Genomic DNA, 26,589 nt, shown 5'->3' with positions numbered 1-26,589 from the left:
GAGGAAAAAGACTTGCCTAGGTTTGAATTAAGTAACCTTTACCATGATAAAACAGTTTCCTTATAATCTTATTTTCTGATTTTTTTTTAAGAGAGAGTGAGAGAGGAGAGAGAGAGAGAATTTTTAATATTTATTTATTTTTTTTAGTTCTCGGCAGACACAACATCTTTGTTGGTATGTGGTGCTGAGGATCGAACCCGGGTCGCACGCATGCCAGGCGAGCGCGCTACCGCTTGAGCCACATCCCCAGCCCCTTATTTTCTGATTTTTAAAAAAATATTATCAGGATGAGTTTTAAATTTTATCAAAAGCTTTTTCATTACCACCAGGCAATGATATGATTTGACCTTGTCAAAGAGAAAATGACTCAAAGTCATTGACTTTCAGTCAATGAATTTCCTTTGTCTTAACTTGCATTTCTTTTTAAGAGGCTTGCCAGCTTTTTTAGTGTACCATAGTTTTTTTTTTTTTTTTTTTTTTTTTCCGTTTGTTTGTTTTTTGCTTTTTGATACTAGGGATTAGAACCCAGGGGTACTTAACCACTGGGCCACATCCCCGACCATGTTTGTATTTTGAGACAGGGTCTTGCTAAATTGCTTAGGGCCTCACTAAATTGCCGAGACTGGTTTTAAACTCCCAATCCTCCTGCCTCAGCCTCCAGAACAGCTGGGATTAGAGGCATGCACCCCTGTGCCCTGACAATATACTGTAGATTTTGACTAGATAGTATCTAAATTAGGATTTTCTTTTTTATGCCTGAATGAAGCCAATCATTCTTTTTTCTTACTTATACTATTTTTGCCCTTATTGGACAGACTAAGTGTAAGGGGGTCCTCTTCTCCCTCAATGAGGGAGGGTTTGCTGAGTTATGGAGAAAAGAGATAGGATCCAAGGGGGCCCAGCAGAAGAGAAGGGGGTTGCTAACACAAATGTGCATGCTGGGTAGATGCTTCAAAAACTCCATGTTTGGCCTCAGTAAATAAGCCTTAACTTGCAATCTGCATTGGGGCACCCTTCAGCCTCAGACTTGCTATTAAAGAAGGAAGGAACCCTCCCCCCTGCCCACACACACCCCAAGCCATTCAAAGGTCTCATCACTCATCGATTCAAAGTCAGGAACTAATTGGTGCATCTTTATCTTGCTTTGAAGGGCTCAACATTTGCACCAGTGGAAGTGCCACCTCGTGTGAAGAATGTCTGCTAATCCACCCAAAATGTGCCTGGTGCTCCAAAGAGGTATGTGGGGGGCTGGTGGGGGACAGAGGGGAGGGGGGAAGGAGTGTTATGGGGGAGGGGACAGGAAGGGGGCAACACCACAGCACAGCACACAGATCCAGTGTACATAAAAAGCACGTACAGGGCTGGGGATGTAGCTCAGTTGGTAGGGTGCTTGCCTCGATTGCATAGGCCCTGAGTTCCATCCCCAGCACCACACACACACACAGACACACACACACACACACACACACACACACACACTCACGAGCATGTGCAGATCCTACAAGCTGCCTCTTCTGCTTCCATCCAGAATGATAAAAAATCTGAGTTCACAAAATGATAAGTTTTAAATTGGGCCTCTTGATGGTGTTGAATGTTAATCTTATTTTGGGGAAACAAGGCTTTTCTTCCCTTTTGTGTGGGAAGCAAACGGGTCTTCCTTACGGCTTTCTGACTTTGTCTAAGAACTGCCAAACCCGTCATGTGTGGACCCCTGCTGGATGCCACTCATCATATCCATAGTGTCTCTAACCCCCACAACAGCTCCATCATGTGGATGTAAACACACCCCATTTTATTGACAGTCTGAGTAAATTGATTTGTTGAAGGCCACACAGGTGTATCAAAGCTGGGGTTTGAATTTTCCTACTTGTACTTCTGGGCCCAGGCCCTTTCCTCTAGAAGGTTCTGCGTCTTACCCTCTAGACTCTCTACAACCTTTTCTACTGGGGAGCAAGAATACTAAACAAGTTACTTTGAGAGAGGAATCTCCTCCATGTATAAACCCTGAATCATATTTGCACTTATAGTGTCTTTGTAACAAACTTTCTTTAAACCCTTTTTGGTTCCCTCTGACCTACAGGACGGATCCAAGTCCCAAGGCCTCTGCCTTTCTGCCTGCTGTCATCCCTTGCCCAACCTCATTCCTGCCTTTCACCAGAGGGAGCTACTTGAAGACCCTCAGAGCTCCGCTGATGAACCCCTCATGACTTCCCATCTGCTCCTTCTCCCTTCATAGCTACCAGTTTTCCACCTTCTCTTCACCAACTCTTTTCAGTTCAAATCCATCTACTCGGAAAACTCTCATGACTTCCCTTCATACACACCTGTCCATCCGTCTGTGCATCAGTCTATTGCATCCATCCATCCATCCATCCATCCATCCATTCCTTTTACATGAGAATGAAACCCCCAGCTTTACTGGAATGTTACAGCAAGAGTTTTATCTCAAAAGAGAAGAAGCAACATTATTGCTTTATCTTCATCACTCAGCATAGTGCCCAGCATGCAGAAGTTGCTCAATAAATATTAGTTGAAGGATTTCACTGGATGGCTGTTTATTTCTTACAGGCTGTGACACTCTATCTCCCCATATTCTGTATTCCTTATATAGCACTTATAACTCCTTACTGGGTTAATTTGTTTTTATACGTGTTCTCAACTAAATCATCATCTTTTTGCAAAATTAGATGGTTTTATTCACCTTGGCATACCCAGTATTCAGCCAAGAATCTGGAAGAAATTCATATTTGATTTAAAAAAAACCTGTTAAACATGGAGTTAGAAAGCAAAGTTTAAATCTCAGCTTTGCCATGATTTTCTCTCTTTTAAAATTTTTTTTTTAAATTGTAGATGAACACACAATATCTTTATCAATCTATTTTTTATATGGTTCTGAGGCTCGAACCCAATGCCTCACACGTGAAGGCAAGCACTCTATCATTGAGCTACTGCCCAGCCCCTGATTTCCTCTTAATACTTTGATGTATAAAATGAAGATGATGTTTCCTAGCCTCCAGCATTACACGGAGTATGTGGTGAGGTCAGTGCATGGGAGGGCTTTTGGGTGGGACTGCTCAGTTCCCTGCGTCTCCATAAGTTATCCAGCGAACTGCTGCTGTCACCCATGCTTATTTCCCGGTGAGATGTGAGCACCCAGAGTCCATAGTTTACTTAAGTTTCTTCCTTTCTTGTGCTAGTATTTCCACAAGTCTGACCTCCTGATGTTGACAGTGAATGAGGTTCTCCTGAGGAGCACACTGTTGGCCCAGCCCACAAGGGGGTTCCCTATCTAGCCCACCAGCTTATGTGGGGTCTCGTTCTTGGCTGAAGACCTTCCTGTGACCTGCCCTGGAATGCAGCTTCCCATCTTCATTGGGGTGAACTTTGGCCAGGGCATGAGTGTGTTTCAGGGAGCTGGATCTATTCAGAGCGTTTGGGATGGTTTCTATCATCCTGTTCCTTAGCGAGAAGGAATAAGTACAGCCAGTGCCTTCTTAACCACATCCTGGGACATTGTCTGAGGAATAAGGTCTCTGCCAGGCGCACAGGATGCGAGAGGACATTGAGGGCTGGTACCTAGTGGACAGCCAGGAGGGTCAGGTCTCTTGGCCAGTGCATTCTTGTGATGCCACCTCCCTCCTCTCTTCATGAATCCATAGCACATTCCCTGTGGGTTTCTGCCCACTGCTGATCCCATAATGGCCTCCTCATTTTTACTTAAGATTGGCCCAGGGGACTCCTTGCCTCTACACTTCACATCCATCATACCCTAATTCCACCTCCTCTGAACCATACTTTCCCACAGGTGCTGTATTGGAGTCAGCCTGTGTCCTTCCTTACCTACCGCCCCCTACACAGCACTTCCTGCTGGTTCTCTCTGCTGCATTCCCCTGGGTGGTCCTGCTCACCCTGGCCCTCTTGCCTTTGTTTCCTAACTGTGGTTTGCTGGGGCTTCACACTTACCTTCCGCCTTCATGACCGGGGTCTCTAGGCCCTGAGACCAGGTGGACTGCTGTCTGTCTTCACCTGTCCACACTGGCCCCTGCCCCTCATCCTACCCCAGTCTTATTCTTGCCCATCTTGGACCCACATTTTTTTGGCCAGCTTGAACACTTAACGCTGCTGTTTGTCCTGCTCAGCATAGAACACACGACAAACTCCAGAAGTTTATTACCTACTTGATCCACTGCTTTTTTTTTTTTTTTAGATAAACTTATATTTTATTTAATTATTTTTTTTTACTTGTCAATGGACCTTTACTTATTTATATACGGTGCTGAGACTCGAACCCAGTGTCTCACACATGCTAGGCAAGTGCTCTACCACTGAGCCCCAGCCTCAGCCTGATCTGTTGCTTTTTTAGTGAAAAATTTGCTTCTCCCCCAAGATGGCAGGTTCCACAACCCAGCCACTATACCAAGGAGCATGCATGGAGGAGAGTGTGTGGGTGCTTCCTGGAGAGGCCCAGGGCAGCCCACCTTCTTCCCACTCACGTTTTCATCACGACTCAGCCCCCTCACTACACCTCACCACAGTGCCCGCAGGAGACCTGCAGGAGAACGAGTTCAGGGGACGAGCAGCCTGGGCCACAGGCGGCAGGCCAGGGTAGCCCTCCCAAGGTCAGGCTGAGGGGTGAGTGTTCCCAGGGAGGACCGGAGGCAGGGCTGGGGAGGGAGGCAGGGGGCAAAGGCAGGAAAGCTCGCACTCAGGGCTGGGGTATGTGCGAAAGTTGTGAGGATGAAAGTGAGACTCTGAACTGATGTGGCCCTGGGTGGCACCAGGCTGCTGCTGTGAAATCCAGAAGGTACGGCCACCGCCTGTGGGAAGAGCAGTGAGGCCTGGGGCGTTTGGGTGGGTGGAAGCAGGTCAGGCGTGGAGGAGACTGGTGAGGCCTGGGCTGGGCTGGGGTCCTTGCCCTTGAAGGCAGAGATGGAGAAGAAAGAATGAAGGGCTCCATGGAATTGGAGGCACAAATGAGGAGGGAGAGAGATGAGAGGCGGGTCAGCAAGCTGGGTCTTCTGGGGCAGTGATGTAGGCAGGAAATGGACAAGAGACACTTTGAGTGGATTTACATTTGAGCTAAGGAAGAAATGGAGTCAGCGTTCATTCCAGCTCACAATAAAAAAAAAGAAAAGATTCTTTAAGAGAACATCTTTTTGTGCTCAGACCAAATGAATGGATAATCTTGGCCCATTATAGGTGCCTTATAAGTATTTGTTCAGTGAATTAAATGAGCCGATTGAAAGCTGGCAAAGGGATCTCTGTCCCCCAGGCAGGCAGCATGCATAGCAGTGTGTTGCTGGCACACAACACAAATTTCGGTTTCTCATCAGTTACTCTTCCCTCAAATCCACGAGGGCTCTGCCAAGCAGGGCTGCAGCCTTGGCTGGTCAGATGGCCCATCCAGGGAGGAAGGCCACTGCAGCGGGTTCCCTGCCTGTGCCCACTTCTCCACCTAGGCCCTCTGCCTGTCTGTCGGTTTGTTTCTTCCCTCCTCATCCCAGGGATTGGGCCCAGCAGTCTCCTTTCCCTGCCTAGGTTTGTTTTCTTCCACGGCCTGCAGTTTCTCATCTCTTCACTTGTTTCAGGATCACATGGAAATTTGTTCTCTCCCAAAGACCCACATCTTGCTAGAGTTTTTTTAGCTTTGGCAGCAGTTGGCAGGGTGATATTCAAATAGCACAGTCACTGGCCTGGCACAGATAGGAGAACTTGAATGTACTGGTCTTGGTGCCGGATGCCTTAATGCTCCTGAGCTCTGGCCTTGACTGTAGGGAAAGAGATTTCCATGAACAGAATGTCCGGGGAGTCAGGAGTTACCATGTTACAACAAATAGGGATGGCATTATGTTCTCCACATTCCAGGCCCTGGAGGAGTAGAGCCCGGAATGGCGACTTACAGCAAGTTCAAACACCAGTGTGGGTGACCGGTTAGAAGCCCAGCATGAGGCTAGGTTTGTTTTCTTCCAGGGCCTGCAGTTTCTCATCTCTTCACTTGTCTCCTTTTCCATGTTGAGAGAGGTTCCCCTTCCCCTTTCCTAGGAGTATCTGTTTCTGTATCTGCCCCTCCGCATCTGTTTCTCTGTATCAAGGGGATGTTTATTCTTCCAGTGTGATAGGTGGCAGGAAGATCTCTGCAGTTGGGGCATCAAATAAATATTAAATTTAGAGGCAGGAGTCTGAGGGCCTGGTCAGTTTCCTGCTGCAGAATTTCATGTGGCCTTGGCTGAGTTGGAAGCAGGTGCTGCAAAGCACCAAACTCAGGCCCAGGAAGCCAGGGCCAGACGAACCCAAACTTCTCTGGTGAATCTAGGTATGTGAACCTCTGGTTCCTCACAAGTAGAAGTGGTACCAGGTGATGCATTTAAGAGCCTCTCCCCTTGGAATGTGCTGTGTCCAGTTCCCTGCAGAGGTCTGGGTGTCGGGTCTCTGGGATCAGAAGCGCTTAGGACTTAAACATTTGGGTGTCATGTGAGGAGGATTATTCTTAATCATGATTTTTTCTTTTCCCCAGGGGTTTATAATTTGAGGCAGCTGCATTCACTGAGCTTAGCGCTCATAATTAGGGGCCCTGAGATATTTTCTTGATTCATATTGTTTGTGCACCTAAAAGGTCACACCCGTCAGAAAGATCTTCCCCTGGTCTCTGTGGTTTTGGTTTCCTCTCTTTAAATATTCATCTGTCTGGAATTAAAATATCTAGAAAGGACATCCGGGAGAAAGGAGAAGTTCTTTGCCATGGGATTAACACTCCTTGCTGGGATCTTCGGTAATCTGTCCCTTTATTGGGCAACAAAAACCTATGGCTAGAAATTAGTCATGGCTATTTTCAGACCAAGCCAGAAAGATGTCACACTCTTTGGAATCCTACTCTTCAGGTAACTGCCTTTGTCTCCACATGTCTTCAGAATTACTATGACCAGTACTTCCTCAGTTGATGGTTTTTAGACCCTAGAGCTTGGGGAAGATGACAAGAGTTGGTATATAGGTAAATGTGTCTCAGAGACAACCGGTTAAGCACATCAATAAAACCCCTGGGCCTGCCCCAAGCAGCAAGCCACTGACATTGTGAAAGGGGAGGTGGTTGACACATTGATGATGGAGATGCATGATACTCCCTTGTACTGTCACATTGCTGACTTGATTGGCACTAAGGTTGCAGTTGGCATAATCTGGGTGCCTCAGAGTTGTTCAGTCTGACAGGTGCCATCTAGACTTTAGTTTCTTGATGATCCTGGCAAGTACATTTTCCCTGGCCGGAAGATAGCCCTGTTCAACTCCTTTGTCATGGACTGGCAGTGTCCATCAACAATCTGGTTGAGCAGGATGTCTAGGAAGCTCAGATGAGGTTTGCCACTAGTTCAAGTACCCAGGCAGTCAGGGATGGTCAGGATGACCAACCCAAGTGAATGGCTGAGGCTGTTGGTGAAGCAGGTTGGCTCTGTGACCTATCTGGCTCAAGACCAATAGACAAAGTTTATTCCAGAGTGTAAGCTGGTCCAGATCAACAAGAGGTGTTGGGTTCCCATCATTCGGGGGAGAGACAAAGTTGCTTTCATGGCTGAGCTGGTGGTAGGGTCCAAGACTGATCAACACAGGTGCACCTTGATAATCAGAATGGGACCAAGCACTGCAGCTTTTTAGAGCTGGAGGAGCCAGCAGGGAGTTCAGAAATTCTCTGAGTAAGCTCTGGGCAGGTGAGCACACTCTGGGCACCTAATTAGATCTCTGCTTCAGACAGCTCAGAACAGCAGACCAATCCTTGTAGGTCTTTAAAAAGTTCACTCTCTTCCCCCAATCCCTGTGTTTTCCTCATTGCTTCATTAGAACTGCTGCTTTAGAGCCAAGCTTGACTACCTGGAACCCAGTTTGGAAACCCTAGGTTTGAAATACAGGCCCAGAATAATAATTCCACCCCCCCACACCTTTGTTCCACAAAATGTGGAGCCACATTGTATGAGTGTATTCCCTGAGGTTGTTGATGGGCCAGATCCTCAGGGGATCAATACCCATATGAAAAATCATTCAATTATTTTAAGAATCCAGAAAACAAAGAAACAAAAGCTACCATGCAGGCCCAGGACAATACATCTGGTTCTACTTATTTAAAATACTGCACAATCTTATTGACTTTTTGTTCTTGAATTTTGCAAATGAGGAAATTGATTAGTCCTAGGGAGCCAGACCTTGGTGAAGGGTGTGACCCTCTGATTTCTGTGCTTCTGCCAGCAGTGTGGCTTCTCACACAGCCGTCTAAGGACACTGACTCATCTGAGGCTTTGTGACAAAGTGTTTCAGAGGGAGGGAAAGAGATCAGTGTCCTAGCTCCTCCAGCTGATCCCAGGTTGTGGGACATAGAGCTGGCCTCCCGCCAGCTGGAGGAGCAGATGTATTTTTTACATCCATCAGTGACAGGCCTTGTTCGGAGAGGAACCTAGGCTTGCTTTGTCATTAAAAACCCCTTTCCCTGAAAATGATCCACACTTACAGGTGCCAGGTTTTATAACAAAGTGTATTATTTCATTTTAAAATTAATGCCTCAGACTTCTGTTGCCCCAATTCATTCCGAGGTACTGCTTTCTCCCAAATCTAACTTAAGGACATAAAAGATCTTTGTTATACCAACAATGATAAAGATAAAAACAAAAATATGTTGGTCCCTCTGCAGTAACATCTCATTTAACATTTTTCTTTCAAATTCTACTGCAGATTCAATTCTGTTTTCTGGTTTTTTCCCCCCTTTATTGTCAACATTTTGAAATTTCTGGGCTGGGGATGTGGCTCAAGCGGTATCGCGCTCGCCTGGCATGCGTGCGACCCGGGTTCGATCCTCAGCACCACATACCAACAAAGATGTTGTGTCTGCCAAGAACTAAAAAAATAAATATTAAAAAAATTCTCGGGGCTGGGGGTGTGGCTCAAGTGGTAGCGCGCTCACCTGGCATGCGTGCGGCCCGGGTTCGATCCTCAGCACCACATACCAACAAAGATGTTGTGTCCACCGAGAACTAAAAAATAAATATTAAAAAATTCTCTCTCTCTCTCTCTCTCTACTCTCTCACTCTCTCTTAAAAAAAAAAATTCTCTCTCTCCTCTCTCACTCTCTCTTTAAAAAAAAAAAAAGAAATTTCTGCTGGATCTTCACAATTATTTGTCATGACTATTGAAGGGCCATATTTTTCTTAGGTTTAGGCAATTTAAGTTTCCAAGTTTATAAGTTCACGGTATTATAAATGATACTGCAAAATACGTCTTCTTATAGACCTTCCCCCTTATTCCCATTGTTTTCTTATGATAAACTTCTAGGATTAGACTGCTGGGTCTTCATTCCCTGCATGCTGCTCTGTTGTTCTGGAGAATGGCTGTGTAATATCCAGTGCCCACAAAGTTGAGGTGTGAGAAGCTCAAATATTCACTTTTCTTTTTCTATTGAGACCTTGGGGGTTGAAACCAGGGCCTCCTGCACGCTAAACAAGTGCCCTACCACTTAGCTACAGCCTCAGCCCTTTTTTATTTTTTATTTTGAGACAAAGTCTTGCTAATTTGGCCAGGCTGGCCTTGAATTTGACATCCTCCTGTCTCAGCATCCTGGGTAACTAGGATTACAGGTGTGGGCCCAGCAAAAGTTCACTTGTGAATAACTGAGCAAAGACTTCTCTACCATCTGTGTATCTTTTTTTTTTTTTTGCAAGTGGAAAATGCTATTTTTTTTTAAAGGTTGCATCTGTTCTAAACACATCCAGAATTATCTTCTTGTCACTATCCCCTAAACAGTACAGTATTACAGTATAACAACTGTTTATGTAGCATTTACATTATATTAGGTGTCATAAATCATCTAGGGGTGACTTTAGAAAGTAATGGTAGAACATACATAGATTATATGCAAACACTACGTCATTTTACATAAGGAACTTGAGCATCCATAGATTTTGGTATCTGTGTATGGGTCCTGGAATCAATCCCTCACTCTGTGTATCTTTTAAAAAGAATTTTATCTATATACCCTGTGACCAATTCAGTTTCTTTTCCTTGCTAATCAGGTCGACAGGAACATTTTAATCATTAAAATAACAATGAAACCATTTTTATTATGCATTTGGAGTTGACAAAATGCTTTCATATCCAACACCTCAGTTGGAGCAAGGCCCTAAACAATTTGGCAAGACCCTTTCTCAAAATAAAAAATAAAAGGGGCTGGGGATGTGGCTCAGTGGTTAAGGGCTCCTGGGTTCCATCCCTGGTGTACACACAGACACACACACACAGACACACACACACAACATTACTATTGTCTCCATTTTCAGACAATGAAAATGGAATGTAGAGAGCTGAAGGCCAGCAGGCCCCAAGATGTTCTGGAGATTTGCCCTGACCGCCTCCTATATTTGCCTCTATTTCCCCACCTAGGACTTTGGCAGCCCACGGTCAGTCACCTCCCGGTGTGACTTGAGGGCAAATCTCATCCGAAATGGCTGCGGAGGTGAGATCGAGAGCCCGGCCAGCAGCGCCCGTGTCCTGCGGAACCTTCCTCTCAGCAGCGAGGGCTCCAGTGCTGCAGGCTCTGATGTCATTCAGATGGCGCCACAGGAGGTTGCCGTGAGCCTCCGGCCTGGTGAGTTGCCCTCAGGATGGGCTGGATGCCAGGGCTGAGGAGAGCCCACAGGAGACGTGGGACATGTTGACGTGGGGAAATGAGGAAGAGGGAGGTGAGGCTCAGACCCCAGGACGCAGAGAACAAGGCCCTTTTAGATGAATGGGATATCTTTCCTATTTAAAAAAAAAAATGTGGTGGAATATATAACATAAGATCTACCATCTTAACCATTTTTAAGTACAGTTCAGTTCACCATATGGGGACATCACCACTATTTATTTCCAGAACTTTTCATCATCCCTAACAGAAATTCTGTACCCCTCAGACAGTAGCTCCTCCTTCCCGAGGGCTAACCTGTATCTCCTTTCTGTCTCTGTGGATTCGACTGTGTTAGGTCCCTCCTATAGGTGGAACCACGTGTTTGTCCTTTGCTGTTACCCTGTGTGTTTTCAGGGTTCATCCATGTCATGGCATGTGGCAGAACTTCCTTCCTCTTGAAGACTGAATGACATTCCATTGTATGGACAGTCCACATTTTGTTGATCCATTCATCTGTGAATGGACATTGGGGCTGTTTCCACCTTCAGGCTCTTGTGAATAGTGCTATTGTTTTTTTCTGGGGCTGGTGGATTTACTCCCTAGTTCAGGCAGGTTGCTCAGGGAAAGTGCTTCTTCTAGGAAAAAAGTGCTACTTTCTCCTGTCAGCAAAATCCACTTGAGTCAGTAGCATTCTAAAAGGACAAATTTTCAGCGACATTTTGTTCTAGGACCCCAGATCCCCTGCGAGCCCTACAGTCGATGGTCATAGAAGGAAACTAACAGTTTTGGCATAGCCACCATGTGCTAAATACTTGACCTGCCATTGTGCCCATGAGGAAATAAGCTGCTGAGGTCTCTCAGGAAATGGCCAATCTGATTCAGTGCCAGGCCTTTAGTGACTACAAGCCCGTGGTTGTTTCTACTTCGCCTCTGCCCTCATCTCACGTTCTGCATTTTAGAACCCTTGTGGTGTGAAAGGGTAGATGTTCACGTGGTTAAACTGGAAAGTGTCACGTTGTTGGACAGAGGCAGAATTTTACCAAATTCCCTTGCTTTTGGACATTTCATCTATCCTGTTGTCTAGAAAACCACTGGCAATAACTATTTCTAGGTGAAGTTTTAGGCTTCAGGGCAGCTTGGAACAGTGGGATGATTATGGATCTGTTTAGCTGTCCTGGGCTCCAGCTCTGGCTTTATCCCTACCTCACAGGCCCTGGGCAGGTGTTTTAATCAGCTTTTTCACTGCTGTGACTGAAAGACAGTACACTTCACCATTGGTGACAGACCCGCCTTTGGCTGAAGGCCTCTCCTGCTGGGTCTTTGGTGAGCTAGAAGCTTGATACCCAAGCCAGGAGTATGAGCAGGAATGTCCATCCCTCCAGAACATCTGTAGAAGTTTTCGAGGTCTCAGTCCATAGACAGCTGGCTCCATTTTCTGGGGCTCCAGGTAAGGCTGAACATCATGGCAGAAGAGTGTGGCAGAGGGAAGTGGCTCACCTGGTGATCAGGAAGCAGAGAGGTCTCCACTTGCCACATACAAATATACACCCCAAAGTCATGCTCCCATTCACACTTCATACAGGCCATACTCCACACCTTCAGTTACCACTCAGTTAATCCCTATCAGGGGATTAATTCACTGATTGGGTTAAGACTCTCACAACCCACTCCTTTTTCCTCTGAACCTTCTTGCATTGTCTCACACGTGAGCTTTTGGGAGACACCTCACATCCAAACTATAACAGCAGGTTGTTCCTCCTCTCAGCATTTCAGGGTCTTTGTCTAGGCCCCGACTGGCACTTTCAGAGGCTTACATGAGACCTTTTTGTCTTAAAGGACTTTAAAAAGTTAAAATATTATTTTCAAAGGATAATGACCAAAGGTTCTAGCAGCACTGAGTGGTGAGAGCAGTCAGCTGAGCCCCAGTGTGGAGTGATGTACCCTGGGGAAAAGAACTCACATGCACACAGGCTCAGGGTGGAGGGTTCTAACTGAGCAGGGGCTGTAGGGCTTGCTGTGGACTATTGGGATATTAGAACATGGTGTAGTATAGGAATGGATATCCACGAATGTGAATGCTGTATCTTTCTTTTCATCAGAATAATAGTGTAACAGTAATTTAAAAGAAATTCTAGAAAAATCAACCATTTTAACACATTATTATTTTGTACTTTTACGATACCCTCTGTCTTTATTTACCTGTGTTCATATTTTTGTATACCTATAGTTAGAATGTATTTGTAATCTTGTGCTATTTTCATTCAATCATCTTTGAAGATAAGGAGCAAAAGTCATACTTCCTAAAGGATTTGTAGTTTCAGTGTCAACATCCTGGGTGGCTTCTAACTTGTGCTTTTGAAGCTTGGCATCTAGAATAGCTCTCAGAACCTGTGGGGTTCTCTCCAAGAAATACCCTCGGTGGCAGCAAATCCTTATTTCTTAGGGTAGATTTAGTTAAGGAAAGAGTTGGATGCCACACAAAGCCAAAGATGCTACAGTTTTAATGATTCCCATTTTAAAAATTAAAATTAAAGTGCAACTGTAAGGAGAGAGACTGGCTCAACTGACCAGCTGGCTTTGAAAACGGCCCCATGGAGGAGTCAGAGAAGCTATTTGAGCCATGGCAGGTTTATGCCATTTGCCAATGTATGCTCAACTAAAGAAAAAAGAAATCAGTCTGACTGGGTATCGTCACTTCTCTTGCTAAGCATTCTGATATTGTTTCCAGTGTTGGAAATGAAAAGGAAAACATGATCCTGCGTTTATACAAAATGCAGGTGCGGTGTGAAGGTAAGTCTTGTAGAAGGTTATCCCTGGAGGGCCCAGGGCTGAGGGTGTGAGGTGACAGAGGGGCTGGCTGCCCCAGGAAGACACACCAAACCAAGAGAATGTTTCAGTCTGTACAGAGGAAGATCAGAGAGAGATCCGACAAAAAGATGAATCCCTAAAGTTCTAGAACCATTGTGAATGTGTTTCTAAATATAGAAATACTGGAAACCAATAGTGTCTCTTAGTTTTTGAAGATATAACCTTAATATTTATAAAGAGGAGTAAAGTAAACCCCATTTATGAGGGAAAATGGGAATGGTATGTTGCAGTTAGCAAAATTTTCTGTTTGCCAAGTGCGTACTGACCTCAGGAACATTCCCCCGAGTCTGAGGGAGTCTTCAGATAGGTAGGGATTGGTTTTTCTCTATACTTTTGAAAATGTTGTCCTGTCTTTTCCCCTGCTCTCTGCTCTGCCCCTCATAGTAAGTATTTGTTGAGTGAAATGTGCAACCCTTTGCCAGCTGTACAAGACAGGTCTCAGCATGACATGAAAGATGCTTCATGAAGGCCAAGCTTTAGTTCTGGGATAAATAAAGGAGAAAATGAGAAAGAAAAATAAAAATTTCCTTCTTTAAGCAACACGTTTAAATTTTTTTTAATTGAATTAATATTCATATATCAAACAATCACAATTCTAAAGTGTGCAGTTCAGTGATTCTTAGTTGCAGGGTTGCATAACCATCACCACTGTCTAATTCCAGAACATTTTCATTACCCCAGTAATACACCCAGTACCAATTAATAGTTACTCCTTATCCTACCCTCTCCCCTCCTCATCCAGTCCCAGGTGACTACTAATCCACTTTCCATCTCTCTGATTTTTGCCTATGCTGGGTATTTCCTTTTAGTCATATAGCAAGTGGCCATTTATTCATGTTGTAGAATATACATCATCCCTTTTTATGGTCAAATAATGTTCCATTGTGTACATGTAGTTAACACCACATTTTTAGCTGAAGAACATTTTAGGCTGTTTCCATTTTGGGCAGTTATGTACATTCAAGTATAGGTTTTTATGGGGACATATGTTTTCAGTATATAGCTAGGAGTGGAATTGCTGGATCATATGGTAATCCTATGTTTAAATTTTTTTGAAGAACTGCCAAACTTTAAGCAGGATTTTGTATAAACACAGGATCATGTTTTCCATTTTATTTCATTACTGGAAATAATATGTCAGGATAAGAACTTTGTAAAAAATCCCTAACAAAGGACATAAAACTCTTAAGAAGACATAAACTTTAAAGTAAATCTTATTGGGATGGTCAAAAGCTAGAGGTGGTTTTGAAACTCTAGGATAGTTGGAAATGGATTTTTTAAAGTCATTATTCATCTCAACCCTTTAGGCTCTTAAATTACGACTTTGAGCATTAGCTTTTATATGTGTGCATTTTAAACTTTTTATTTTTAAATAATTTTAGACTCACAAGAAGTTGCAAAAACAATAATTGTATTTCCCATGTCTCCTTCTTATTTGTCCCCAGTGATAACATTTGACCTAACAGGAGTATGTTATCAAAACCCGGGAATTGCTATTGGTACAATTGTGTCAACTAAGCTGCAGGTGGTGGTGGCTGTTTTCCTGCCAGCCCTTATTTATGGGTTTTTCTCCCCTCTCCTTCCAGGTTCTGTTCTGTTTTGTGTTGGTAGGGATCAAACCCCATGCCCCACACGTGCCAGGCAAGTGATCCACCCCTGAGCTACACCCCAGCCCTTGAGTTCCATTTTGGAGGGGCCAGTTACTGACATAGATATTGCCCCTGGACTAACATTGTACATACTTAAAAGGGTGAAGGACTTTTGATGGTGGATGGACAATTTCTAAGGAAATTGGAACTACAGAGCCTCTGCTTGGAGGCAGGCGCTGTGGAGGCCACCATGACTTGTTCCAAGATTCCATCTGTTAGGAGTCAGGATTTTGAGGTGGCAAGTGGGATCCTGTGCATCCCAGCAGCCTTGTTCTAGACCAGGGAGATAATTCTTTGGATCTAGGTCTGGATACAATTTATTCACCTTTTGCTATAATGAACAGAAGAGCCGTAGGCATAAGGTGTGCACTAGGGCCCTAATTCTGTGCTCATCTGTAATCCTGTTTCCATGTAGGTGATTTTATGTTTCCCTGTTTCAGTTTCTAGCATAGAAGGGTAATTCTAGGCAATCTAAAGCCACTCACATTTATTTGGGGATGGCAAGAATCTTTGCTGAGATACCATTTTGTCTTCACACATGAAGAACAATGAATCTTAAAAGTTCTTGCTGGAATTCTTAATTCTCTCTCTAGAAATGTTTGTCAACGGAGACATATTCCTAAGGAAAAATCAAATGTCTCACTTTCTATTGAAGGAAGAGCTGAAAGAAGAAAGTGTTAAAAGACGTGTTTGGGGTGGATTGCTAGCTGATACTTGATTGCAGCAGGAGAGCCTGTACTTAGGAATGGAGACGTGAAAGGAATTCTGTGCAGAATATAGCTGGAGCTGGGTGCTTTGGGAGCAGGAAAACCCCAAAGGCCATGAGGGGCCACTTGGAAGAGCACCTTCATCCTCACAGGCGCCTTTGACCAGCTTCTCTTTGGAGTTTTCTTTACCTGTCTCTCTGATCCTGCCACTGGTCCCCAGGAAGGGGGTATGTGGAGCAACCTGAAAGAGAAGGGGTCTAAGCCTGAAGGGATCCTATGTGGAGAGGGACAGCAAGGGATGACAGATCTGGGCACGTGGCCTCGGGGTGGTGTCACCAGAGTCGGGTACTGCCAGGGAAGGTGAGAAGCACTTCTCCCCCTGCTGGGTATGTGGAGGGAGCCACTTTAACCTCAAGCAGTGCTGGGGAGCAGCATGAAGGAGGAGAGGCGGAAGGGCAGACTGTGTCTAAGCCTGTGTGGTTCTGGGTGGGAAATGTGCCCCAGACCTCCCAGCAGAGAGTGCCCTTCACCATTGGTGACAGACTCGCCTTTGGCTGAAGGCCTTTCCTATTGAGACTTTGGTGCTCTAGAAGCTTGACATCCAAGTCAAGAGTATGAGCAGGAATGTCCATCCCTCCAAAATCTCTTGGCAGAACATTCCACTGTTACCAAAGCCTATTCAGGTATTTGTGGTATTTAAGATCAAGCATAGTAGAGGTGGCAATAAAACTTCATTCCAAATATGAATGGCATTCCCTCTTTCTTACATCTCTTTTTCTTTTTAGAAAACCAGGAGAAATGATCCTTTTTAATATTTATAGCCCCCCTTTGAGAAGGGGTGTGTGTTTGTGTGTGTGTGTTTTCTTAGTGATCAATTTATCTTAGAATTTAATGCCAAGAAATTTCTCACTAATAGATAATCTTCTTAGCAGAGTTTGGGACCTATAAATATCACATCTTGTTTCTGTCTTTGCCTTTATGTCTGGAAAATTTGGAGTTAAATTTATAGGCCCATGGCTATTCAAACTCAAGTTTCTGGCAGAATTTTCCCTCTCTTTTTCATTCCCATAGGAAATTGCTTCAGTAATTGACCTTTTGGGGAATTGAGGTCAAAGATTTCCTTGTGTAGAAGCATTTGTGTGGTATTTATATACATTGTCCCTTTGAATCCCCAGGATATTTCATATCCTCCCCACTTCACTAAGCAGAAGTGGAGTGGCACGTTAGAAGGAACTGAGGTCCCCAGATCCTTGATGACCAGGTTTGGATCGAACCCAGGTTTGTTGTTTCCAAGCCTAGTGACACTCCTAGGGTGATATCTATGGGTGCCTCCTTGAATCTAAGATAATTCCCCATTTACTAGTCTTAAATCACCTGTCTTAATTATTCATAATCTGCAAAAAGGTAGAAGATTTAAAAAAAGAAGAAAAAAAGTTGGGGAGAAGGTAGACAGGTGAATGAAAATGTGGGAGAGATGGAATTGGATGGAGGGGATCTGATTGCAGGCTCTGTCCACTTGGGGTTCATCTGCCCAGGCAAAGGCTAATGGGGGTGTCCCTTCCCCCAGTTCCTCCCTCTTCATTCCCTCTGTGGGGTGGCATCCAAGAGCCCCCATGCGGGGACCTGCTCTGTCTGCCTGATGGGAGCCAGAGACATACTGCAGCAGTCCGGAATTCATTCTGGAAGAAATCTCAAACATTTCTTCTGTTTGAGTCAGACGGATGCTTTTTTAAAAATAGACTCATACCAACAGGCAATGCAGACTACATCAGTCCTGAGGTAGCTATAACAGCGCATGGAAAAAACATATCAGGAAGCAGGCTTGGAGCTGCCATTTTGGCTGCAAATAGTAATTATAATAATCATACTTCATTTATGGAAGGCTTTGTTGCTATAGGACTTTTCTCTCCCACACCACTGCCTCACAGCCTCAGTCAGTGCCGTGAGCTTTGTGGTTGTTATTTCTACTTCATATTTAAGGAAATCAAGGCTCAGATTGTACCTCTAGTCGGGGGACAGAAGTGAAACTTGAACTGAAATCTTTTGATCACTGGATTCTTCCTGGTTTAGCTCATGAAATATGCCTTGTATGCGGTGGGAGGAGAGGGAGCATATTGGATGGGGTTTCGGTCCTGCAGGTGCAGGGAGGCTTTGGCTTGTTGGCTATCAGCTAGAGATGAAAGATTGGCTTCTTTGGATGTGGCTGCAGTTAATCTATGTAGACTCTGTGGGCACAAGCAAGGCCACCTTGGCTGGTGCATGTGAAGAATATACCCAAATTTGAATTGTGCATGGACAGTTCGGCTTTGGGATAAACAAAGCATGTCTTAGTGTTCCTGAAAGGCTAATAAGCCCAAAGCAGGTTGAGTTACCTGATATGAATTGAATCTTGAAGTTGGTTCTAAGTGATATGCTTTAGGAGATTATGAAATGATATAAGGATCATTATCTTTGGTCTTCTGATAATTACCCCGACTTGGGCCTGTCTCTAAACCCTGGACAGTGAGGTAGCAAAGGACACACTCAGACATTGGCTCTTCTCCTTGATCTTTTTCTGTGAATTAATTCCCCTTTTCTGTGAGCTCTCTTATCATAGAGCCAAAAATCATTTTCTCTTTCTTATAACTGGTCAACAAATCTAGTGGTGTCTTTTTTTTTTTTCCTTTCCGTTGTTTTTGGTAGTTATTCTTTTATTTTCTTCTCTTTTTGTTTCTTCTTCTTTTCTTTTTGATGAAACTGAAATTTGGAATCCATCTTTCTGTAATTATATATGTGATTTCGGATAATGAGTTGGGTCTGTGATGTCCCCAAATGTCAAATATGTGGAAGAACTGAGTACTCTTGTCTGGTGAATGGCTGGGGAAATAGAGACTGGTGACTTGGCACAGGCCCAGATACTTTTGCCCTTTGGGGTATTTTAAGTAGCTGTCTTTGTTGCCCGCCCTCTGTGACTTGTGTGTCTCTATCTTCCCCACCTGGTTCTCACTCGTGTCCACTCCTCTTGTTAATTCCTTCCCTGTTTTCTGACACCTCCTTCCCATCTGGGCTGGCTCCTTCTCTGGAGGGGATTGTGGTTGGTGGGCTCCTCTCTACCCGGTTTGTGTCCATGGAATCGTCTGGCTCACTGTCTGCCAGTTATCTAAGGGTCTTTGGCTGAGAAAATAGAATACCACTAGGGAGTCTGGCTGTTGAAGAGCTTCATGAGAGACGCTGCTGGTTTAGGCGTTTGGGGAAGAGAATCAGGGTCTTTACCTGAGGCACCATATTCCCTGCAAGCATTTAACTTCTAAGAAAAATCTTTCTTCTGGGAGGTACACCATCACTAAAAAAAAAAAAAAAAAAAAAAAAAAGCAAGAAGTGGAGCTTTGAAAGCCCCCAGCAAGTTGGGTGGCCTCTAAGGTGTGTGGCCTCTCTGTTGGTACAGGTGACCAGACCACCTTCCAGCTGCAGGTTCGCCAGGTGGAGGACTATCCTGTGGACTTATACTACCTGATGGACCTCTCCCTGTCCATGAAGGATGATTTGGACAACATCCGAAGCCTGGGCACCAAGCTCGCTGAGGAGATGAGAAAGCTCACCAGCAACTTCCGGTTGGGCTTTGGGTCTTTTGTTGACAAGGACATCTCTCCTTTCTCCTACACGGCACCAAGATACCAGACCAATCCATGCATTGGGTAAGTGGCTGCTGCTCTACTGTCAGGTACTTGGGGGGGGGGGGGAGGATGGAGTAGTGGAAAACTTACCCCCAAGGAAGGATGTTTAGGAGCACTGACCAGGCTTAGGCATTTAATCCAATTAATGATGACCAAGTTCTGTCCTTGCCCTACATATGAAGAAGTGAACCGTTACAAGGTTCACAGCTCATTAATTTTCTTGCCTGCCTCACTCAGCACCATTTTCTTACATTAATAGAATTTAGAAAATATTCTCAGGGAGTCAAGGACCCAGGTTGAGGGCTGGGGTTTTGGCTCAGTGGTAGAGCATTCACCTAGAATGTGTGAGGCCCTGGTTTCAATCCTCAGCACCACATAAAAAAATAAAATAAAATAAAGATATTTGAATAAATGAATTCAGAATTGTCCCTATTATTTATGTAAGTAACTCTAACTTACCTTGACAAAGCTGAATAAAAACCTTATGTTTTAAAGGTATGAACTTTTTTTTAATGTAACTCAATACCTGAATTAAAGAATATTTGATGAATTATTAGAGAACAGAAATTTCTGAATGTTAATGCTGAAAATAAAATTCAAAAGTGTACAATAGCTCCAACTTTCTAAGAGTTTGTTTCTTGCTTATCTAAGCCCAATGGGGTCTCCTGATCAGTGACTCGGGGACCCTGTGTCCTTCCATCTTCTGTGTATGGATTCCAGGTCATCCTACCTGGAGGATCAGGCATAGCAGGATTAGATGGGCCTGGTCTGAAGTGCCCTTCCCACTCCTGTTCCCACATTCTATTAGACACAACTGAATTCTAGTAAGGATGGGATGCTTGTTCAGCTGCATGCCCAGGAATAAGAGAAAATGGGCCTCAAGGTTGGTCTCTGCATGGGGTTTTCATGTGAGGTGTGTGTTGGGGGATCGCAGTCTTCAGTGCCCCTGACAAAAGCTCTGTTAGGTTGGTTTCTTTCTTTTCTAGTCTTTCAAGTATCCCTTTAAATACAACATTATGCAATGTGACTTCATACAAGTGGTAAATGACACTTTTTTCTTGCCTCATCTCTACATTTTCAACTTCAGTGATGTTTTGGATTATAAGGTCCCAAAGTAGTCACTAGCTAAGGAACAGCTAAGTTCTTACTTGGTGTCAGGCACCATACTAAACACTTCAGATAGATTCTTTCATCGAATCAAAATAGCCTTTTTGGGCTTCTCAGGTAGATGTAAGCCAGATTTTAAAGATGGGGAAAGTGAGGCTTAGAGAAAGCAAATAACTTCAGAGTGCACAGGTAGTAAGGGGCTGACCTGGGAGTGAATCCAGACAGACTACTTTCAGACTCTGCATTCTCATTAACATAAAGCCTGTTTTCCCCATGCATGTCACCCTACAACCCAGAGACTTTCAAAGTCACCCAACACTGCCCCTAGGGGCTACCTGAGCTGCAGTAACAAGCAACCCCCAGATCTCCATGCCTCCCCACAATCCAGCTTTTTCTTACTTGAACAAATTCTAATGAGTACTGAGCTGCTTTCCTTGGCAGCTCTCCTTCAAGCCGTGACTCAGGGATCTAGCCTCCTTCCATCTTGTGGCGTCACTTTCAATTCTTGGTCTCCTGCAGCCACCCAGGGGAAGAGAGCGGTTTTTAAGCCCCTGGGCTGCCTTTCCCTCCAGGTCATCTTTGGCAGCTCAACAGCTCCCAGGTCTGAGTTGGGTTGGGTGGTTGGGTGAGGTGACAATGTGCTGGTGGCCTGTGCTCCAGCGAATACTTCCTGGTCCTGTTGTTTACTCTCCTAGAAGCCTCTTCAGATCTTCTCCAGGGGTTGAGAAGTGACATAATGGTGGAAAAACAATGAGATAGTAAAATGTTTTAAGGACAAATAGACTCTTAAGTTCCTTCACGAAGAGCGCTAGGTGTCATCATTTATTGGTTTTGCTTCCTCTAGGCCATAGGGGCCACTGGCATTCTTAGGTGCCGTCTCCAAGGCCTTTATCAGCCAGTCCCCATGCCAAATGTCCTGTTGGAGATTTCCTGCTTACCAGGAGCAGCGAGCAGCATCATACCCAAAACTTTTTTTCAAATCATTTGGACCCACGATCCCATCTGCTCCTTTCCTTCCCTGCCCTGCCTATGCCCCATCTCCAGACAGGGTGTGTCTCACTAACTGAGATGCAGGATTAGAAGCTGGCAGAGGATCAAGGACTGGCCATGGGCACTCATCATTTGAATACTCCAGGCTTTCCGCATTGCTTATTCAGAGCTCGCTCTCTAAGCCCTCCAAGGCAGAACCAGACGCAGACAGTGAGATTCTTGACCGGCTATGAGTACAAGGCACACTGAAAAGCTGCTTGTAAGACAGGAAATCCAGTGAAAAATGGGAGTTTCGAAGGAAGCATCAGTTCTCTGTGACAGAAATCTCTGTCTTCTGAGCTGAGTAGTAGGAGGGTGGGGTGTCACTGGGCTGAGATTTCCCTCCCCAGATCCAGGCTGTGCAGCATCCTGCTTCTTCAAATATCCTCGCCACTGCTTGGGGAGAATAGCACAAACCAGGGCAGGTAATCTGGCTGTCCCTGTGCCTGATCCAGTCTGTATGTGGCTTTTGTTTGCTTTTCAGTTTTAACAGCATTGCAAATAAGTTACCAGAATTTTTTTTTTCTTTTTCAGCTAGCCTTTTCTGTTTCCCCCCGTCTTTCCACATTTTTTTAAATGGGTGCATCATAGTTGTACATATGATGGGATTTTTTTGTTACATATTTGTATATGCACACAATATAACAATGTAATTTGGCCAATATCACTTCCCAACACTTATCTCCTTCCCTGTCACCCACCTCAGGGTCCCTTTCCTCTATTGATCTCGCTTTGATTTTCATGAGATCCCTGAACTTCCCCCCTTTCTTTCCCATTTTCCTCTCTAGTTTCCCAATGAGAGAAAACATATGACCCTTGACCTTCTGAGTTTCACTTAACATAATGGTCTCTAGTTCTATCCGTTTTTCTGCAAATGACATGATTCATTTTTCTTTATGGATAAATAAAACTCCCATCGTGTATTCATACCACATTTTCTTTATCTATTCATCTGTTGATGGACACTTAGGTGGCTGGTTCCATAGTTTGTCAGTGGTGAATTGTGCTTCTATAAACATGGACATTGCATATATCTCTATAGTATGATGATTTTAATTCTTTAGGATAAATTCTGAGGAGTGGTATAGCTGGGTCTTATGGTGGTCCTATGCCAAGTCTTCTGAGGAACCTCATACTGATTTCCATAGTCGTACTAATTTACAGTCTCACTTACATTGTAAAAGTGTTCCTTTTTCTCCACATCCTCTCCAGCATTTATTATTATTTGTATTCTTGATGGCTTCCATTTTGACTGGCGTGAGATGAAATCTCAGTGTCGTTTTGATTTACATTTCCCTAATTGCTAATGATGTTGAACATTTTTTCATATATTTGTTGCCTATTTGTAGTTCTTCTTTTGAGAAGTGTCTATTTAATTCATTTGCCCACTTATTAATTGGGTTATTTGATTTTTTTTTTTTGGTGGTAAGTTTTTTTGAGTTCTTTATATATTCTGAATATCAATCCTCTGTCAAAGTGTAGCTAGCAAAGATTTTTCTGCCATTCTGTATGTTCTCTGTTCACATTCCTAATTGTTTCCTTTGCTGTGTAAAAGCTTTTTAATTTGACTCCATCCCATTTATTATCTCTTGGCATTACTTCCTGAGGTTTAGTGGTCCCATTAAGAAAATCGTTGCCTGTGCCTATAGGCTGGAGTGTTGACCCTAAGTTTTCTTCTAGGAGGTGCATAGTTTCTCATCTAATTCCTAGGTCTTTAATTCATTGTGAGTTGATTTTTGTGCAGGGTGAGAGATAAAGGTCTAGTTTCATCCTTCTACCTATGATATAACCAGTTTTCCCGACACCATTTGTTCAAGAGTTCATCTTTTCTCTAATTATGTTTTTAGCACCTTCATCAAGGATCAGGTGACCTTGATGTGTGGGTTTGTCTCTGTGTCTTCTATTCTATACCAATTGGTAGTTACCAACATTTAAAACACAAGATATGGCCAAGAATAACTAGGATTGCTGGATTTTCTTGGAAAAAAGGAGGTCTGGGAATGTTGGGTCTGTGCCGCAGTCCACACCCATGCTCTCTTCTTGTTGCTGTTTGCATCCCGTGCTTGAGCTAGGGAGACCTTTGCTTGACATCCTTCTCTGACCATCCATTTCCTCCAGCTAATGGGGAGAGGAGAAGTACGGTTATTCCCAGTCTCCAGCAGCACCTTCAGTTAGGATTTTCTCCCCTGGGGTGGTAGGAGCAGCATTGGCAGCCCCCAGGAATTTTGGGGCAGCTGGGTAAGTCAGGGGATTTGATACCTGTGCAGGGGATCTCAGGAAGGAAAGCCATACACTCGGGGTTCCTGAGGTGTGTCCCTCCTTCCTCTGCTCCAGGTGTTTCTGCCAAGGGATCCAAATCCTGAACTCATCCCTTCCCATTGTAGAATGTACCAGAAATGCCAAATCTGGAGTAAGAAGGGCTGCCATGGGAATAAAAAGGGCACAGAGTCACTTAAGTGTCATAGTGGAGTACTGTCCAGTTGCTATTTTGAATAATAGGAACAGTTTCACTGGGAAGAGTCACTTGATGCTCCCTGACACAGGATTTGTTCTTTCCAATTCTGAACACTTCTTTCTATTATTAAGCTGTTGAAATACATCTCATATGGAAGCATTTGCAAGTGAGCCAATACATTTCATCCTTCATTATTTATATTTTTTCTTACCCATTGTGTATTTCTCCCAAGAAATCACACCTTGAAGGTATACCCACTTCTGGCCTCTTCGAGTCTGATATGGCTGTTTTTCTAGTCATTGTGTTTCTCTCTAGTGACTTTTAATTTCTTCTGTAGTGATATGCACTCCTGTGTGTCCAGGTAGATTTGCTTTTATCTACACCACTTGTAGCTTGGTCTGCTTTTTTCTTCTGAGAGCACATCTTTTTTTTTTTTTTTTTTTTTTTTTGGTACCGGGGATTGAACTCAGGGGCACTGACCACTGAGCGACATCCTCAGCTCTATTTTGTATTTTATTTAGAGACAGGGAATCACTGAGTTGCTCAGTGCCTCGCTTTTGCTTAGGTTGGGTTTGAACTTGCCATCCTCCTGTCTCAGCCTCCCGAGCTGCAGGGATTATAGGCATGTGCCATTGCTCCCGATTTGAGCACACATCTTTATTCTTGAAATTTCTGACCCTATTTCTCTGACTGCTTCCTCTCTCATGTTCTTTCTGTTTTTATCTGGACACTGTTAGGTGGCAGGCATCTCACTCTAAATTTCACATTTCTTAATTCTCTCTTTTAGTTACACAATAGGAAATTTCTTCTAGTTTACTTTTGTTCTTCAGTTTCAGCTTAATCCAGACACCAAAATTTCATTTTTAAAAAATATTTTTAGTTGTAGATGGCACAATATCTTTATTTTATACTTTTATGTGGTGCTGAGAATTGAACCTAGTGCCTCACACATGCTAGGCAAGCATTCTACCACTGAGCCACAGCTCCAGTCCCACTGAAATTTCATTTTTGAACATCAGTGACTATATATACTTTTTACTACTATAATTTTTATTTGGTTCTTTTTCAGATGCTCCTATTTTTTTTTTTTTCTTTTGGCAGCACAAGGATTGAACCCAGGGCCTCAAACATACCAGGCAAGCACTACCACTGAGCCACAGCCTCAGCCCTTTTTATACAATTTTTCTTAAAGCCTTCTATTTTTTTTTCTATTTAATTTTTTTGTTTTGTTTTTCTAACCTTTGGCTTCTATTTCTTCCTCTTTTTAAATATCTTAAATATTCTTGTAAAGAATTTCAGACCATTTTGTTCTCCCCATTTCTTGAACTGTGGTCCTTCAGTGCATTGGATTTGCTGACATTCCTTCCTGATGGTTTGTTTCTCTTGGAGTTTCTGTTTCCTTAGTTCATCTTGGAGGCTGTTTTCCATGGGGACCACGTGCCCTGGAGTGTGGCCCCCTACAGAGCAGCTTGAGGTTTGCTGCTGCCAGGAACCTTCAGCATTCACTGTGGAACTCGTTTTCCTGTTAATTTCTCAGCTGGGGCTTCCTTTGCCCTAAAATCATGGATTCTGATTGCTCAGACCTGGGGTTCTTCTTGTCCTGGCTTAGAGTGGGAGGTGAGCTTCCTTGTCTCTTTCCCGGGCTGGTGGCTGGAGATGTCCTGTGCTTGTTTAGTGTGTGGCCGCTCTCATGGCACTTGGCTCTATCTTTGCAGAGAGCCCTGTGTCAGGGCTTGGCCTCTGCAGGCCTGGGCTCGTCACCTGCTCGGTAGAGGCCTACTCCAAGCCTGCAGGGCCTCTGTTCTGCCCTGACACATCCCAGCTCCTTCCTGCACATTTCCTGATGCTCTTTAGTCCATTCATCTGTGGAATGGTTCCTTCTTCATTTCTGACGCCTGGGATTTACATTCTAAGCTTCTAGTCTTGGCTATCTATCTATTTAAATTTTAAAAAACTGTATTTTATCCAGAAATTCTCTACGTCTAGAGTAACAGGCAATTCTTTCCACATCAGATCAATCCACACTCTGGTCCTAAACATTGTATTGTTTTCTGGCTTTATCTAGATCTAGTGTCTTCAAATTGGATTTGCTATTTATATACACATACATCCTTCCCCTTTTTGTGGGGGAGAGGGGGTTACTAAAGATTGAACTTAGGAATGCTCTACTACTAAGCTACATCCCCAGCCCTTTTTGTTTTGAGACAGGGTCTCACTGAGTTTCTGAGACTTGCCTTGAACTTGTGATCTTCCTCCCTTAGTCTCCCAAGTCCCTAGAATTATAGGTGTGTATCACTGAGCCTGGCCTGGTATATAATCTTTAATTTTGTAACTCCCTATAAATAACCCTAAACTGGTATCCTATAGCACAGACACAGTGGCAGTGAGATAGTTTCCTAGCAGAAGTCCCCAAAACAGACAGATCTCCAGGCCACTCAGACCACAATTCCAGAGGTTACAACAGATAAGCAGTCACAGGTGACAT

General features: G+C 44.0%; 1 protein-coding gene across 2 annotated transcripts in view; it reads left to right on the top strand.

Moving 5' to 3' along the window:
* Itgb5 (integrin subunit beta 5) overlaps positions 1 to 26,589 on the top strand; it is a 113,650-nt gene that overhangs the window by 12,549 nt on the left and 74,512 nt on the right. For both annotated transcript variants that reach the window (XM_026394433.2, XM_026394425.2), the window contains exons 2-4: positions 1,151 to 1,236; positions 10,411 to 10,615; positions 19,285 to 19,534. In XM_026394433.2, the coding sequence (XP_026250218.2) occupies positions 1,151 to 1,236; positions 10,411 to 10,615; positions 19,285 to 19,534 (541 nt within the window). The remainder of the gene's footprint in view (positions 1 to 1,150; positions 1,237 to 10,410; positions 10,616 to 19,284; positions 19,535 to 26,589) is intronic.

The sequence above is a fragment of the Urocitellus parryii genome, chromosome 2 (assembly GCF_045843805.1).
Source record: "Urocitellus parryii isolate mUroPar1 chromosome 2, mUroPar1.hap1, whole genome shotgun sequence".
NCBI classification, from domain to species: Eukaryota; Metazoa; Chordata; class Mammalia; order Rodentia; family Sciuridae; genus Urocitellus; species Urocitellus parryii.
This window is presented reverse-complemented; position numbering and strand designations above follow the sequence as displayed.